The sequence below is a fragment of the Myxocyprinus asiaticus genome, chromosome 20 (assembly GCF_019703515.2).
Source record: "Myxocyprinus asiaticus isolate MX2 ecotype Aquarium Trade chromosome 20, UBuf_Myxa_2, whole genome shotgun sequence".
Classification (NCBI taxonomy): Eukaryota; Metazoa; Chordata; class Actinopteri; order Cypriniformes; family Catostomidae; genus Myxocyprinus; species Myxocyprinus asiaticus.
Window position 1 is genome coordinate 1,970,198 of NC_059363.1, and position 13,528 is coordinate 1,983,725.

Here is a 13,528-nt window from a genome sequence, read left to right on the forward strand (position 1 = left end):
GTCCCGTGTGTTGTCAGGTCCGAACAGGTAAGTTCCGGGACAGCTGGCCAGGTGTACCGCTTGCGCATAGCGCCTTTCCCCTCCCATGAGGTGAAGACGTGCGCTTTTGACTCCCAGTCGTGTTCACAAGTTAGCGTTGTGAACACAAGTTAGCCTTACTCCTTAGCCCTGTGGCAGACAAGTTTGCGGAGAAACTCGCTGCCGGCCCAGTATGTGTGCTAATTAGGCCCTGTACTGAGGTAGGTGCTCCACATGTGGTGGTTCCCCGTAGGTGACCCCATGTGATATCTTCCGCTAAATCATTTCCCTGTCGGTAAACTGCGTCTTCCTTGGGCAGAGGCCCCTCTGCCCCCGGTCACCATGTTTGTAGAAACTCCTCCCCCCTCGGGTAGGACCTACCATGTGACTTCTCCACATGACATACTTCCGATAAGACTCGGTAAGACCATGTGATGTATTTCCACTCAAAATGCCCCCCCCCCCTTCTCTGGGCGGGGTGTGGTCTCCGTGGTGTCTTCCCCTTGGGAGTGACACCCCCCCGTCAGTTAACAAATTCCACTCTTTTTGGGGAGAAAAAATAGGAAAAGAGGCCATGGCTGGGCTAGCCTGTCCCTGTTTTTTGGGCAGTCGACTTGTTCCCGAAGGACCATTTGACGCTCATAAAAGCGTTGGGTGAGGTTACGTGATGGCATGGTGCACTGGCTACGAGGCACACAGTGGTCTGCCCATCTCGCACTGCCAGTCCACGTAACACAGTTCAGCTAATTGTGGCGTTTTGTACAGGGACCCCTAGTGTCACTACATCGACACAATGTCGAGTAAGTGACAGATAGGGAATGTCCTGGTTACTTTCGTAACCTCCATTCCCTGATGGAGGGAATGAGATGTTGTGTCCCTCTTGCCACGACACTGAACTACCCACTGAAATGGCTCCTCAGCACAAAACCTGAATGAGTGGTTGCATACCAGCTCCTTTTATACCCGTAGGCCCGGGGGAGTGGCATGCAAATTCCTCTTGCCAATTCCCATTGGCCTTTTTTCAAAAAGCAGAGGTGTTTGGGGCTCCCAAGAGTGACCCCTAGTGTCACTACATCGACACAACATCTCGTTCCCGCCATCAGGGAACGGAGGTTACGAAAGTAACCAGGACGATTCCACTATCATTTTATTTTAAGCTCTTTTCCATGTCAACACTTTCTCGACCTGTAGAACACGAGTCACACAATTTCACACTTTCAAGGCTAAACAAACTATAAACAAACTTGCTTTCTAGCGTGAGCATCTAGTTGCACTTCGCTCTATTTTTTTGCATCTCAACTTGCACCTTCATTTTCTAATGCTAGTGTTGATGTAGTCTTGCCCAGTCTTTGTTTATACCATTCTCATCCTGATACACTAAACATGATTTTTACATATGTTATACAGTATGTTATGAAGCAGGCAGATGAAGTGTTTGATCCTTGACGAACTAGAAATTTAATTGAAATCCATCAACAAATGCCCTGCTCGTGCACACAGACGTGTTTACAGCCCACATCAGCTGGAAGGCCATATCATCCATCTCTAAATCATGTTTCCCAGCAGGTTTTTGCTGTTGGGAATGGTAGAGGATGTGTTTGGATGTTTCCACACTATCTTGGGTTTCCAGGACAAGTGAGCAAATGTTGTGTATTATTGCGTATAAATGTTGAAATTGTGACCTTTACAACTGTCAAACCAGTTACATGCTTCAACATATTTAAATTGTAGTTGTTAATTTCAAATGTAAATGACAAATTAAAGTTTCTTGTTACTACAATGAAACTGAAGTAACTGATATTAGTCACCACTACTTTCTACTTTTCTATTTTTCTATTTATTTATTTATTTTTTATTTGTGTTAGATTTATAATTAAATCAATAAAAACTGTTTACCACTAACGTAATTCAAGATACAGTTTATTTTACAGAACTGAGCTTTATCTTTACAAAAGAAATTACATTTTTAGATTTATTTCCTTTTAATCTCATAGGCCCATAATTTAAGACTGTGGTTTGGTGCTTCCTGAATTCACAAAAGACACATGCTTCTGTTTTTGTCACTATGATCACTTAGAACAGCACAAACTCTTCTCAGCTATTAAAGATATAAATGTATATTTTATATAGATGTATTTTGTTTTTCAAACATGTTATATTTACATAAAAATAAAAATACATGAAAATTTGACCAGGGTCAAGGCAAAGTTGTAAAGTTGTACATAACTAAATACACTCAAAACAAATAATAATAATAATAATAATAATAATAATAATAATAATAATAATAATAATAATAATAATAATAATTTCAATATAAAAACTTCAATAAAATTGAATTGAGTAATCTTTCACTAAATAAAATAAAATAAAAAACTATATACTGTAAGTTCTATGAATTTAATTTAGTTAAAAATTACAAAATTCATTTTGCCGGAATTTTGTTATGTAATTGGCATGCATAAATAAAAAAATAAATGAAATAAAAAAAATAGGCAATTTCTTTTTTTTTTTTTTTTTTTGTATAACAGGTACAACACATAATACAGATTTGCTCTTTTAAAAGATATAATATTTTGTGTAAAATGTTCAGACAGCAAGGGTGAAAATAAAACTTTAAAGGTAGTTTCTCTTTTTTGACAAAGACAGGAAACTTTGATGACATATGTTCCCATTTCTAAAAACAACATATTCAGGCTTTTTGCAAGTGTAAGTTACATAGTTATGGATTCACTAAATCTGGGCACCGTTTTATCAGGCACAGATATCAGCCAGTTATTGACCAAATTAAAACAGTATCTGTCATAAGTATGAAAACTCAAATAAGAAAAACTGATGGTTTATTTATAATTAATTATGTAAACGTGTTGCATTGTGTAAAATTCATAAACATTTTGTTATTTGTGTAATATAAAGAAACCCCCAAACAAACTAAATTAAATCTGAAAAAGTAAAGCATGTTGAATATGCATAATATGAAAAAATATTAAAGTTCAGAATAACCACTTTTTACCACATCAGTATCTTATCTTTTTAATATAGTCTTTATCTTTCATTGTGGCTCTCTTAAAAAAACATTGGCCTGTCGTGTGTTTAACAGATCCAATCCATGTTCAGTAGAAATTATTTACTGTTATAACAAAATAGATTTTGTATCTCTTTGTACATTTTTAAAGCATCATTCCTAAGCAAAACAGTGATCTAATGACAAAATATTGGTCTGTAGTTTTTGGTTAAAATTGGCTGGCCAAAAATTGTTCATATTGGTGCATCCCTACTCATAGCCATAAAATTAATTAAAAAACTATAATTCCATCCAGTTAAAGAAAATTGTGTTTTCAACTTATTTTAATTGCATTATTTCTTTTAAACTTGGCTAATTTTTTATTTACAGTATCTAATTTCTGAACACAATGTGGCAGGTTTGAATATGTGCATGTGAACAATTAAAATATCGATGAATCCATCCCGCACTTAATTTTGTATTAGGATCTTTTATTTATTTTTAATTTTTTTACTTTGGTTAATTTTATTTGGCTCGTAACTGAATATGATGTGCCAGGTTTGAACATGAGCATGTGAACATTCTTGCAATATCTCCTTTTGTTTTTCACAAAAGAAAGAAAACCATATGCGGGGAACAATATGAGGGCAAGTAAACGATGACGAAATTTAAATATTTGGGTGAACTGACCCATTAACCACTACGCAAACACCACTTTGCAAGCCTTCATTTCATAGTTTCAGTCTAGCCCTAAATTTTGTAATCTTGTGTAAAAAATAAAACTACAGTTTACGAATGGCGTTAATGGCATTAATTCGGTTTGTCAAGTCAGCACTTTTGTGTGGTATAAGTCTGTAACTCCTAACATTCAGCAGTCCCAAGGATTTGGTCATTTTGCATTACCATTTTTGCCTGATTTTCTTTCTTCCACATTCTCCTGAGAACGAGTAATGCATTTGAGGCGCTAGCTTGACCCGTTCTGCTCGTGAAGCAGTAGAGGAGCGGATCGGCCAAACAATTGAGCGTCGAGAGCATGACGCAGAGCTTATAGCTGATAAAGAGCCAGTTTGGATACGGACACTGCTCCAGAAAAACTCTCAGTACCATCATGATATGCACAGGGCCAAAACAGAGGTAGAGCGTCAGTAGAAGACTTCCCAAAAGTTTGAACACACGGCGACGTTCCATCAACCCAATAGCTTGATTTCTCCTCACGTCAAGATAGATTCGCCAGGAACAGAAGCCCACCACCACCGCAGGGACGAAGAAACCCACAACAAACCGAGCAATATTAACCCAGCGTTGCGTTTCGGGCAATGGAAATATCTCCAAGCAAATAAAATTTTCTACATCGTAAATCCTGCTTGACATAACAGTGGTTGCATTGAATATGATGATAAAAATCCAAGTGGCAATGCTAATAGCGACTGCCGTCCGGCGTTTCCTGAAGGCGCAAAACTTGAGTGGGTGAACCACTGCGAAATAGCGATCCACGGCGATGCAGCTCAACAGTATGGCACTCGAGTAGAAGTTTGTGAAAAGCAGGAAGACACAGGCAATGCACACGTTCTTGCTGTAAAGCCATTTATCGTAAAGCGTAAACTGAATCCACATGGGCAAACACATGATGAATAGGAGATCCGAGAGGGCCAAATTAAACAAATAGACGCCCAGTTCATTCTTCTGACGGATGTGCTGGCACGACACATACAGGAAGAAAATGTTGGATGGGGTGCCGATCAGAATCACTGCCAGGTGTAGGGCTATAAAAAACTTCTTCTCTGGATGTTCAGATGGATAGCAATCAGCGGAATCATTCATGTTGGAGTTAGTCGTCCATTCCACAGTTACGTTCATCTTGAGGCAGCTAGTTTGTACAAGAGGGGATAAATATCAGTGTTTATAGAGCGTTTATGCTATTCTTCACCCAATTTTACCTTTCAAATTTGATAACAGGAGAACAAGGAATAGTAGACTTATCATTATCCAAATCTGTGACTTTCTATTTACTGTGAAACACAAAAAAAGATGTTTAGCATGCTGAACACTGCTCCCCCCCCCCCCCCCATTCAACTAAGTAAACAATTGCTGTCAAATTCCAAAATGGAAAAATATCCAGCATTGAAGTAGTCCATTTGACTTGTGCACTATATTCAATGTTATTTGAAGTTATTCGATAGCTTTGTTTGATGAAAAGGCCGCAATTTAAGTTGTACTCACTGCAACTGTTACTTTACACGTTTGCACGTAAACCTCATTTACATTTCCACTCATTCAAACTTGGTGCTTTGCAGTTGTTTTATGCAAACCAAGGGTGTGCGGTTAAATTTATGTCAAATTTACGTGTAATTTTCCTCACACAAAGCTATAATGTGGCTTAAAGGCTGTGTCTCGTTTCGAAGGCTGCATACTAGGTAGGATGCATCCTTTGAAGGCTACAGTATACCGAGCGTCCTCCTTTAAACAAGCCTCGTTTAAACGAGACGGCCTTCGTAGGACAAACAGAAATGTAACGTAACGGTTGCTATGACAGCACACCACTCTTTAAAAGTGAGAGCGATTTGAGTGAGAAGGTAACAAAGTCCCTTTGGAAGGGAATATATGAGGTAATTTTAGGAGCGTTATAATGATGTAAACAGAAAAGAAAATAGATTTTACAGGTGTACTTTTAGTCTAATACATTATTTTAATTATGTATTAATATAATAATACATATTATATTCTCTGCACCCATCTACTGAGGTACTTCAACTTGGGAATTAACATTACTTGCGTTTGAACATCATATTTACGGGCACATTTTTTTAGACATTTCCGTTGAAGCAAAGAATTGTGGGTTGTGAGTGCCCACGAAGGATACACCTCATGCATCCTCCGAATACCCGTGAGAGAAGGTCGCATTTGAAGGCTGCATTCGAAGTGTCCTACTCGCTTTTCTGAAACGAAACAGCCTCGATGACGTACGCGGCCGACAAATGCGACCTCCGGAGGACACAGCCTTGCAAATGAGACACAGCCAAAGTTGCACTCCGTAACTTTTTGTTTGTGTCATCTTGGACTAGTGACACCTAGTGGTGTGGATGCAGCATAGTTCAAAATAGTTTTCAGTTAAAGATGCCATTGTAGAAATGTACTATTCACAATCAGCCTTGATTAATTTAATCCAAGAGTGAAAGTGTCCAATAACAAGACGGTTAGTGAGATTAAGCGAGTAGTATTCAGCTGGTCATGTGATTCTAACATGGAAGCCCCCATGAGGGTGCCCCTGCCCCATGTAGAATAAAACAGATTTTATAAGGATACTGATATGACTAGAGTCCTCATCTCATGTATTTCTTTAGGAGTAAAACATTTTAATAAGGAAAACATTACTGAGTGCACCTTTAAGAAAACTGTCAATGCAGCGCACAAGTCAAATTGACAACAATCTTAACTGTGCTTTATTGTGATTTCTGAAGCTTGATGAGCACCTGGTCACATTGTATGGAGAAGCATCAATATTCTGACTGTTATTGTGTTTTACACAACAGACAAGATGGCAAGTAAATGATGACAGAATTGTAATTTTTGGTTGAACTTTCAGCAGATTTATTAACTTTATTAATTTCTGTGGTGAGAACAACATCAAATCACCTGAGAAGTTGTTCAAAAGCTATGCTCTGAAATTGGTAAGAAATCAGCCAGAAAAAAAAAAACAAAAAAAACATGTAGGCCGACATTTGACTGCATAAAAGCCCACGTGCTAAAGATTAGATGAAGAGGATGTAAGGAAATCTGAACTCACCATAAGTGCAGACGATTCAATAATCTGTTTATATGCAAAATGCCAAACTATGATTTAATAATTTAAGACTGCAAATAAAGGAACTGCTCATTACGGTTAACTCCTCCACATGAGAGGAAACAACAGAGAGAAACATCACTTCCTTTGTCTTGAACTGTTTTAAGAATAACTTGTGAAACAGACCACACATAGTGGCACAATGCCGCTCTAAGGATATCTGTGTGTGTAGAGTGCACTTTAATGTTAGAGACACACAAAACTTGTAACCCCCCAATAATCAGTGGTGTAATATTTATACCATGAACAATGGAAATATGTAAATGCTTCATGCTGCAACCCCTCCAGTGTTCAAAACAAATCTACACCCTTGCATTAGCCAAATCAACATCTGTCAGTATGGCTTCGTAAAGTAAAGAACAAAGTATTGAGGAACCTTTTGGTAGAAGCCATCACAATCTCCTTTTGTGTTGCACTGAAGAATGTAAGTCATACAGGTTTGCAACAACATAAGGGTGAGATAATGATAAAATTATTATTATTATTATATATATATATATATATATATATATTTTTGGTGAACTATCCCTTTCATTTACTCTTTATATAAAGTGATTCACAGTAGCATTTTTGACTCATGTTTTGCATCACTCAAAAACCACAGTCGATGCTAAGATAACATATTTGCATGCTTGTTACAGCACAACAGATAAGATCATTAATTCATCTTTGGGAACTCTTATTACAGCTGTGTAAGCAAATACACACAGCCAGTCAAATGTTTAAACACCTACTCATTCTTTATAATGACTGTAGAGCCGAGGAGGACAGGGCCGGGCTGGATTGACACACACCTGGTCCCCAATCAGCCTGATGGGGCGCGCGAGGGATAAAGGCGGCCGGGGACGACAGTTCGAGAGAGAGAGAATTACAGGCAGCTGTGCTGTGTGTGTTTATGGTTGTGTGTTTTTGTTTAACTTTATTCATTAAATTATTATTTAAGTTATCAAACCAGTTCTCGCCTCCTCCTTTCCTCGAACCCCCTTACAATGACGTATCACATTTTAAGAATACTAGCAAAGTCTTAAAAAATTATGAAATAATGGGAAAAATGTACAGACAAAAATGCAAACACTCTTTTTTTGTATGCTGGCTATTTAATTGACGTTTTTATTAGAATTTTAGTTTTGTAAAGACATACAATGTATTAGTCTTTAAGTGAAATAAAATATAAATGTATATAATTAGCCTTAAGATCGAAAGGTTTTTAGATAAACACACACATAGCCAAGTACTATTAATGCCAATACCATTCAGGGTGAGAAATTAACTTTTCCTTTAATTTGCCCCTTGGTTTTGATATTCATTTTTTGGGGGGCATTTTAAACCTTTAAAGGGCATTTTTTTCCCTAACCAAAAAAATAAATAAAATAAAATAAATAATAATATTTTATGTCATTCTTTCATGTCAAATACTTGCAGTCAATCAATCAATTAACATCAATTCCCAATATGAATAACCTGAATGAGAATGTATTACCTCTTACCCATGAATTCAATCAGTATCAACTTACTTTATACAATAACATGTATGTCTACAAAGAGGAAATCATTATGGGGGCAAAATGATTAAGGTCCTAAACCTAACCCTAACCCCAATCCTTACCCTAAACCCTAACACTAACCATAAATCTACCCGTACCTCAACCTTATTATAGCAGCAAATGTGAATCTTGTGAGAATTGTGCAGAACTACATGTAGTAACACATATACATTGCATTGTATGTATTTTAATGTAGGTATTTAGTAGTTCAAGACACCTAACATTAAGTGGGACCGGAAGGATTGCCACTTTAGGATCGATCCGTCCATCCCTATACATTCAGTGTTATTAAACTTTTGACTATTATGTATGTACATTCTTAATAACAACAAACTGAAACATGAATGTATTTTTGGAACTGTTACTATAACCTCATGGTTTCACCACAGATGAATACATCCTGCTGATTTGTTTCTCACACTTCAAAATAGTTTTTGTATTTTCATCTTGGCACTTTCACTTCACAGGCAGTACAAAACACTATTAATAGTTGTTGATGCAACAAACACGATGTACAAATTTCTTATATGTTGGGCGACGCTTACCAGAAGTGCAGTTCTCACCTCTTTCACCCACCCGAAATGTAATGGAAATGCGATGGCTAAGTATCGGTCCATAGAGATGCAACAGAGAAACCCAGAACCAACATAGAAGCTGTTGTACATCATGACTGCAATAATGCTGCACAGGCTGTTGTTCACTGTTTGCCCAGGGTGAGGTAGGATGAGGATATATAGAACATATCCAATGGACAAACTGATCAGATACACCACCAGACTTATAGGGAAACAAGTTTGACAGTGATTAAGCATTTGGGTACATGTACCGCTCCACCATGCTGTCATGTGTGCACAAATTAGTCCAGTTTAAAGATATGTTGAGGGCCATCGTAGATGCCAAGTTCTCATTTTTCTGAAGAACCTGAAAGTACAGGATTTGTGTGGATGTTTATAGTGTGATGTGTTGGTGTTGCCTTTATGTAAAATCAATTCATGCAAATGGTGTTCCAGAAAAAAACTGAGTTTGTTTAGTGTGGTTGTTGATCTCAAGGAAAAAACAACAACAAAGGGAATATTGTATCACAAAAAATACTGTTAGTGTTCAAACTCTTTTGTACATTATACGCGCACACAACAAAAAGACAATAAATATTTGGAGTCTGACTTTTATTGACACAGTCACAGTTCTCGACATGATTCATTATAGACACTGAGGGTTTTTCGTTGGCCATTCCCAGTATTTAGATAAGTGGGCCCCTCTTTGACCCGACCATGTATATTACTGGCCAGTCTCAAATGCGATTGGTGGGGAAGACATACTGTTTATTTGTCATAGAGCCATCTACATTATTCATGAGACCGACTGATTTACATACAATCACCGTGCTGCCTGATATGTGACAGCGCAGCTTGAAAACTGTTCAAGGAATGAAAACCGAAAATTAATTTGTCCAAAACGTGGGGATTAAGTCTCTTTCAATTGTTCCATAGTGAAAACGTTATTTAAAATGCTGGTAACTGGATAATAAATACTTATTTTGTTCTGATAATTTTTCCATAAGACTAAAGATCAAAACTTTTGGTTGCACTTTATTTTACAGAATGAGTACTTTCAGTATGCTTACAGGTTAGGGTCGGGGTTATGTTTAGGGTTAGTACCTAGTAATTACTGTAGTTGTTGTAATTATATAGTCAGTAAATGTAGAACAGTACTGTAAAATAAAGTGTGTGCATGCAGGAGAGTGACATTTTGTTATAATCATTGTTATAAATTGATTTTAGATGGCCAATTGTATATTTCAAAATATTTAATTATTTTTTTTTGTAATACATTTAAAGATGCACTTATTGATAAGACATTATTTCATATAAGACTACGTCCACATTAATCTGAATAAATTTGAAAACTGTGTTTTTTATAAACGTTTTCCAAAAGTTGCTCATCCACACGGAAACATCTGGAAATGCTTTAAAGGAATAGTTCACCCAAAAATTAAAATTCTCTCATCATTTACTCACCCTCATGCCATCCCAGATGTCTATGTATTTCTTTATTCTGCTGAACACAAATGAAGATTTTTAGAAGAATATCTCAGCTCTGTAGGTCCATAAAATACAAGTGAATGATGACCAGAGCTTTGTAAGCTCCAAAAATCACATAAAGGAAACAGAAGTAATCCAGAAGAATCCATGTCTTCAGAAGTGATATGATAGGTGTCGGTGAGAAACATATCAAGATTGAATTCTTTTTTTTTTGGACTGAAACGATTGATTATTTTGGGAAACAAAACAAAACTTATATACTTTCTAACTACAAATGTTCACTTCCGTACAATTCTGTGATGCACGCTCATGAGAGGGATGACGTAAGCTTGTTGGTAAGGTCATGCATCACATGGAGGAGGAGGAAGGAAGCGCATCATTGTTTACAATAGAAACTTGCACAGAGCACAGACCAAGCGCCATTCACAAACCAAAACAGTCCAAAACAATTTCAATACAATATAAAATAAAATAAAAAATAATTTCCAAATAATAATAATAAATAAAAAAAAACAAAAAAACAATGTAAACAATGATGCACTTCCTGACTCCACGTGACGGGTGATCTCACCAATGAGCTTACGTCATCCCTCTCATAAGCGCACGTCACAGAGATGTACGGAAGGGAGCATTTGTAGTTAAAAAGTATATAAGTATTGTTTTGTTTCTCAAAATAATCAATCGCTTGCATTCAGAAGAACTTTATTTGTCAACTGGAGTCATGTGCTGTGGCTCAGGTGGTAGAGTGGGTTAGCCACTAATCACAGGGATTGTGGTTTGATTCCTGGCCCACATGACTCCACATGCCAAAGTGTCCTTGGGCAAGCCACTGAACCCCAAGTTGCTCCCAATGGCAGGCTAGCACCTTGCATGGCAGGTCTGCCGTCACTGGTGTGTGTGTGAGTGTGTGTGTGTGTGTGTGTGAATGGGTGAATGAGTCACAGTGTAAAGCACTTTGGAACCACTAAGGTTATAAAAAGGCGCTTTATAAGTGCCATTTACCATTTCTAAAAATCTTAATTTGTGTTCTGCAGACAAAACAAAGTCATACACATCTGGAATGGCATGAGGGTGAGTAAAAGATGGGAGAACTATTCATTTAATGTGTTCAACATTTGATAAGGATGATCCATGTAAATTATGCAGAATAATCCTGCGTCATTCAGTGATGTTTGTGTCGAACCTGAAGACATCAAGAGTTATAAAAAATTGTAATCATGACCATTTTAAATTATGCACATTTAATTCAAGTTGAAGTACTTCACATTCTTTCTTATAAAGCCTGTTTGATTTAGTTTATTTCCTAATGTTAATTAATACATTAACTATCAAACATGTACTAACATGGAATTATGGTGACCATTACTAACATGACTCATGTTGTAGTTAATGTTAGCTCTTCATTAGTTCCTGATTAATCCATTCCTTAACTCATCATTAATTTATGCAGAAGTAACTATTAATTCAGGTATTCATTCATGATTATTCATGTACTGTTATTATAAAGTGTTACCATTTTTACTATTGTAGTTATCATAATAGTTCCATTTAAAAAACAAAACAAAACATGGTTTTACTATAGTAATATTGTAGTTACAATGAAAAATAACTAACAGTGTACTGGATCCATATAGTAGCCACAGTTTTACTATAGTTTAAGCATAGTTAATCTTGTGGTTACTATGGTTTTAATACAAATACCATGGTTAAACTATGGTATTTGTAGTAAAATCATAGTATCCACACATTTATGATTTTTATTACCATAGTAATAATTTTCCTGTATTATTACTATGGTTCACTATGAATACCATGGTTAAAATATGGTTGAACTGTAGTTAAACCATGGTAAATTTATTGCGAGGGAACGCAAAACTTAAACAAAAATTCCCGCCCTGAATAAAAGGGGCTCCTTTTATTATTGTGAAAAGCGCTATAAAAATACATTTTAATTGAATTGAAAAAGTTTCTCTTCAGGTTTATACATCTAACATTGAATTATTAGTGAAAATGATAAGAAAAAATATTCATTTTAAACTGCATATAAAGTGAATATAATATTTCATAGATAATGTATTAATCATTTAATTTGGTTTTAGTACAATGACACTATAAATCCAATTTTCTCACATAGTAAAAATGGGTCTTTATACATGAAAACACAAAGCTGCCTTTATATTTTAGGAAATGGGGTCCCTAGCAAAGGGATCATCATAAATTGGGAGTCTGTGGAATCAAAAATGGGTTTGAAAATCCCTTTTTAAGGCATCACAGGCGTGGACGTCTGTTTCAAAAGGTTAACAGTGATATTACGCAACTTGCTAGATACCGTTATTTTCACCATTATTGTTTGTATGTAAACCTGAAAATAAAAATGTTAGATTAAATTAAAATGTATTTGTACAGTGCTTTCACAATAAATATTGTTCCAAAAGCAGCTTTACTGAAAAAAAAACGGCCTTACAACCCCCAGTGAGCAAGCAAATATTTCAAGAAATATTTTTTCAAACCAATCTAAAAACCTATAAAAATCTGTCTGTCAATAGAATAAATTAATCAGGATTAATCTCATGATTTTCAACCGGTCTTTAGAATGCAGAATGAAGCAATTAATTAATGTCAAACTTTTTTCTAAATTTCTAAAAGTTTTTACACTTTTTTTTCATGGACCCTCTAAAACACCCCCTTGTGACCCCCTGGGTGTCCCCGGATCCCATTTTGAAAACCCCATGCCTTAGAAGATAGCTGCCTATGTAGACAATAGACAACAAGGCAGCTTATGACATTAAGTAAAAGAGATTTAGAGGGTCCGACAGCTGAAGAAAGTGCTTAATTTTTGGTAGCTTAATTTTTTTATTTCAATGTTTTCTTTTTTTCTCACAAAAATTTTATTGTCTATGCATTTACTTAAAATATACATTGTGATACTGTAATCTTGCCTCATAATAAATGTTTGAATTTGAATACTATTTTTCTTCTATGCAACCCTTCACTAGAATTTACATTGTAGCCAGCTATAATTTGCATAATTGCAGCATGATTGTTGCTGAAATTTTACTGCTGTTTTAAAAATACAGCA

The 13,528-nt window shown here is 36.1% G+C and overlaps 1 protein-coding gene across 1 annotated transcript; it reads right to left on the reverse strand.

Moving 5' to 3' along the window:
• Positions 1–2,297: 2,297 nt before the first annotated feature.
• On the reverse strand, positions 2,298–6,949 carry LOC127410733 (psychosine receptor-like). Its single transcript, XM_051645940.1, has 2 exons — positions 6,807–6,949; positions 2,298–4,889 (listed from the first exon to the last, which is right to left on the reverse strand). Exon 2 carries the CDS (start codon positions 4,877–4,879, stop codon positions 3,884–3,886), a length of 996 nt encoding a protein of 331 aa, XP_051501900.1. The 5' UTR covers positions 4,880–4,889; positions 6,807–6,949; the 3' UTR covers positions 2,298–3,883.
• Positions 6,950–13,528: the final 6,579 nt, after the last annotated feature.

Coding starts and splice junctions, on each gene's coding strand:
- LOC127410733 (XM_051645940.1), bottom strand. CDS start 4,879: ATGAACGTAACTGTGGAATGGACGACTAACTCCAACATGAATGATTCC.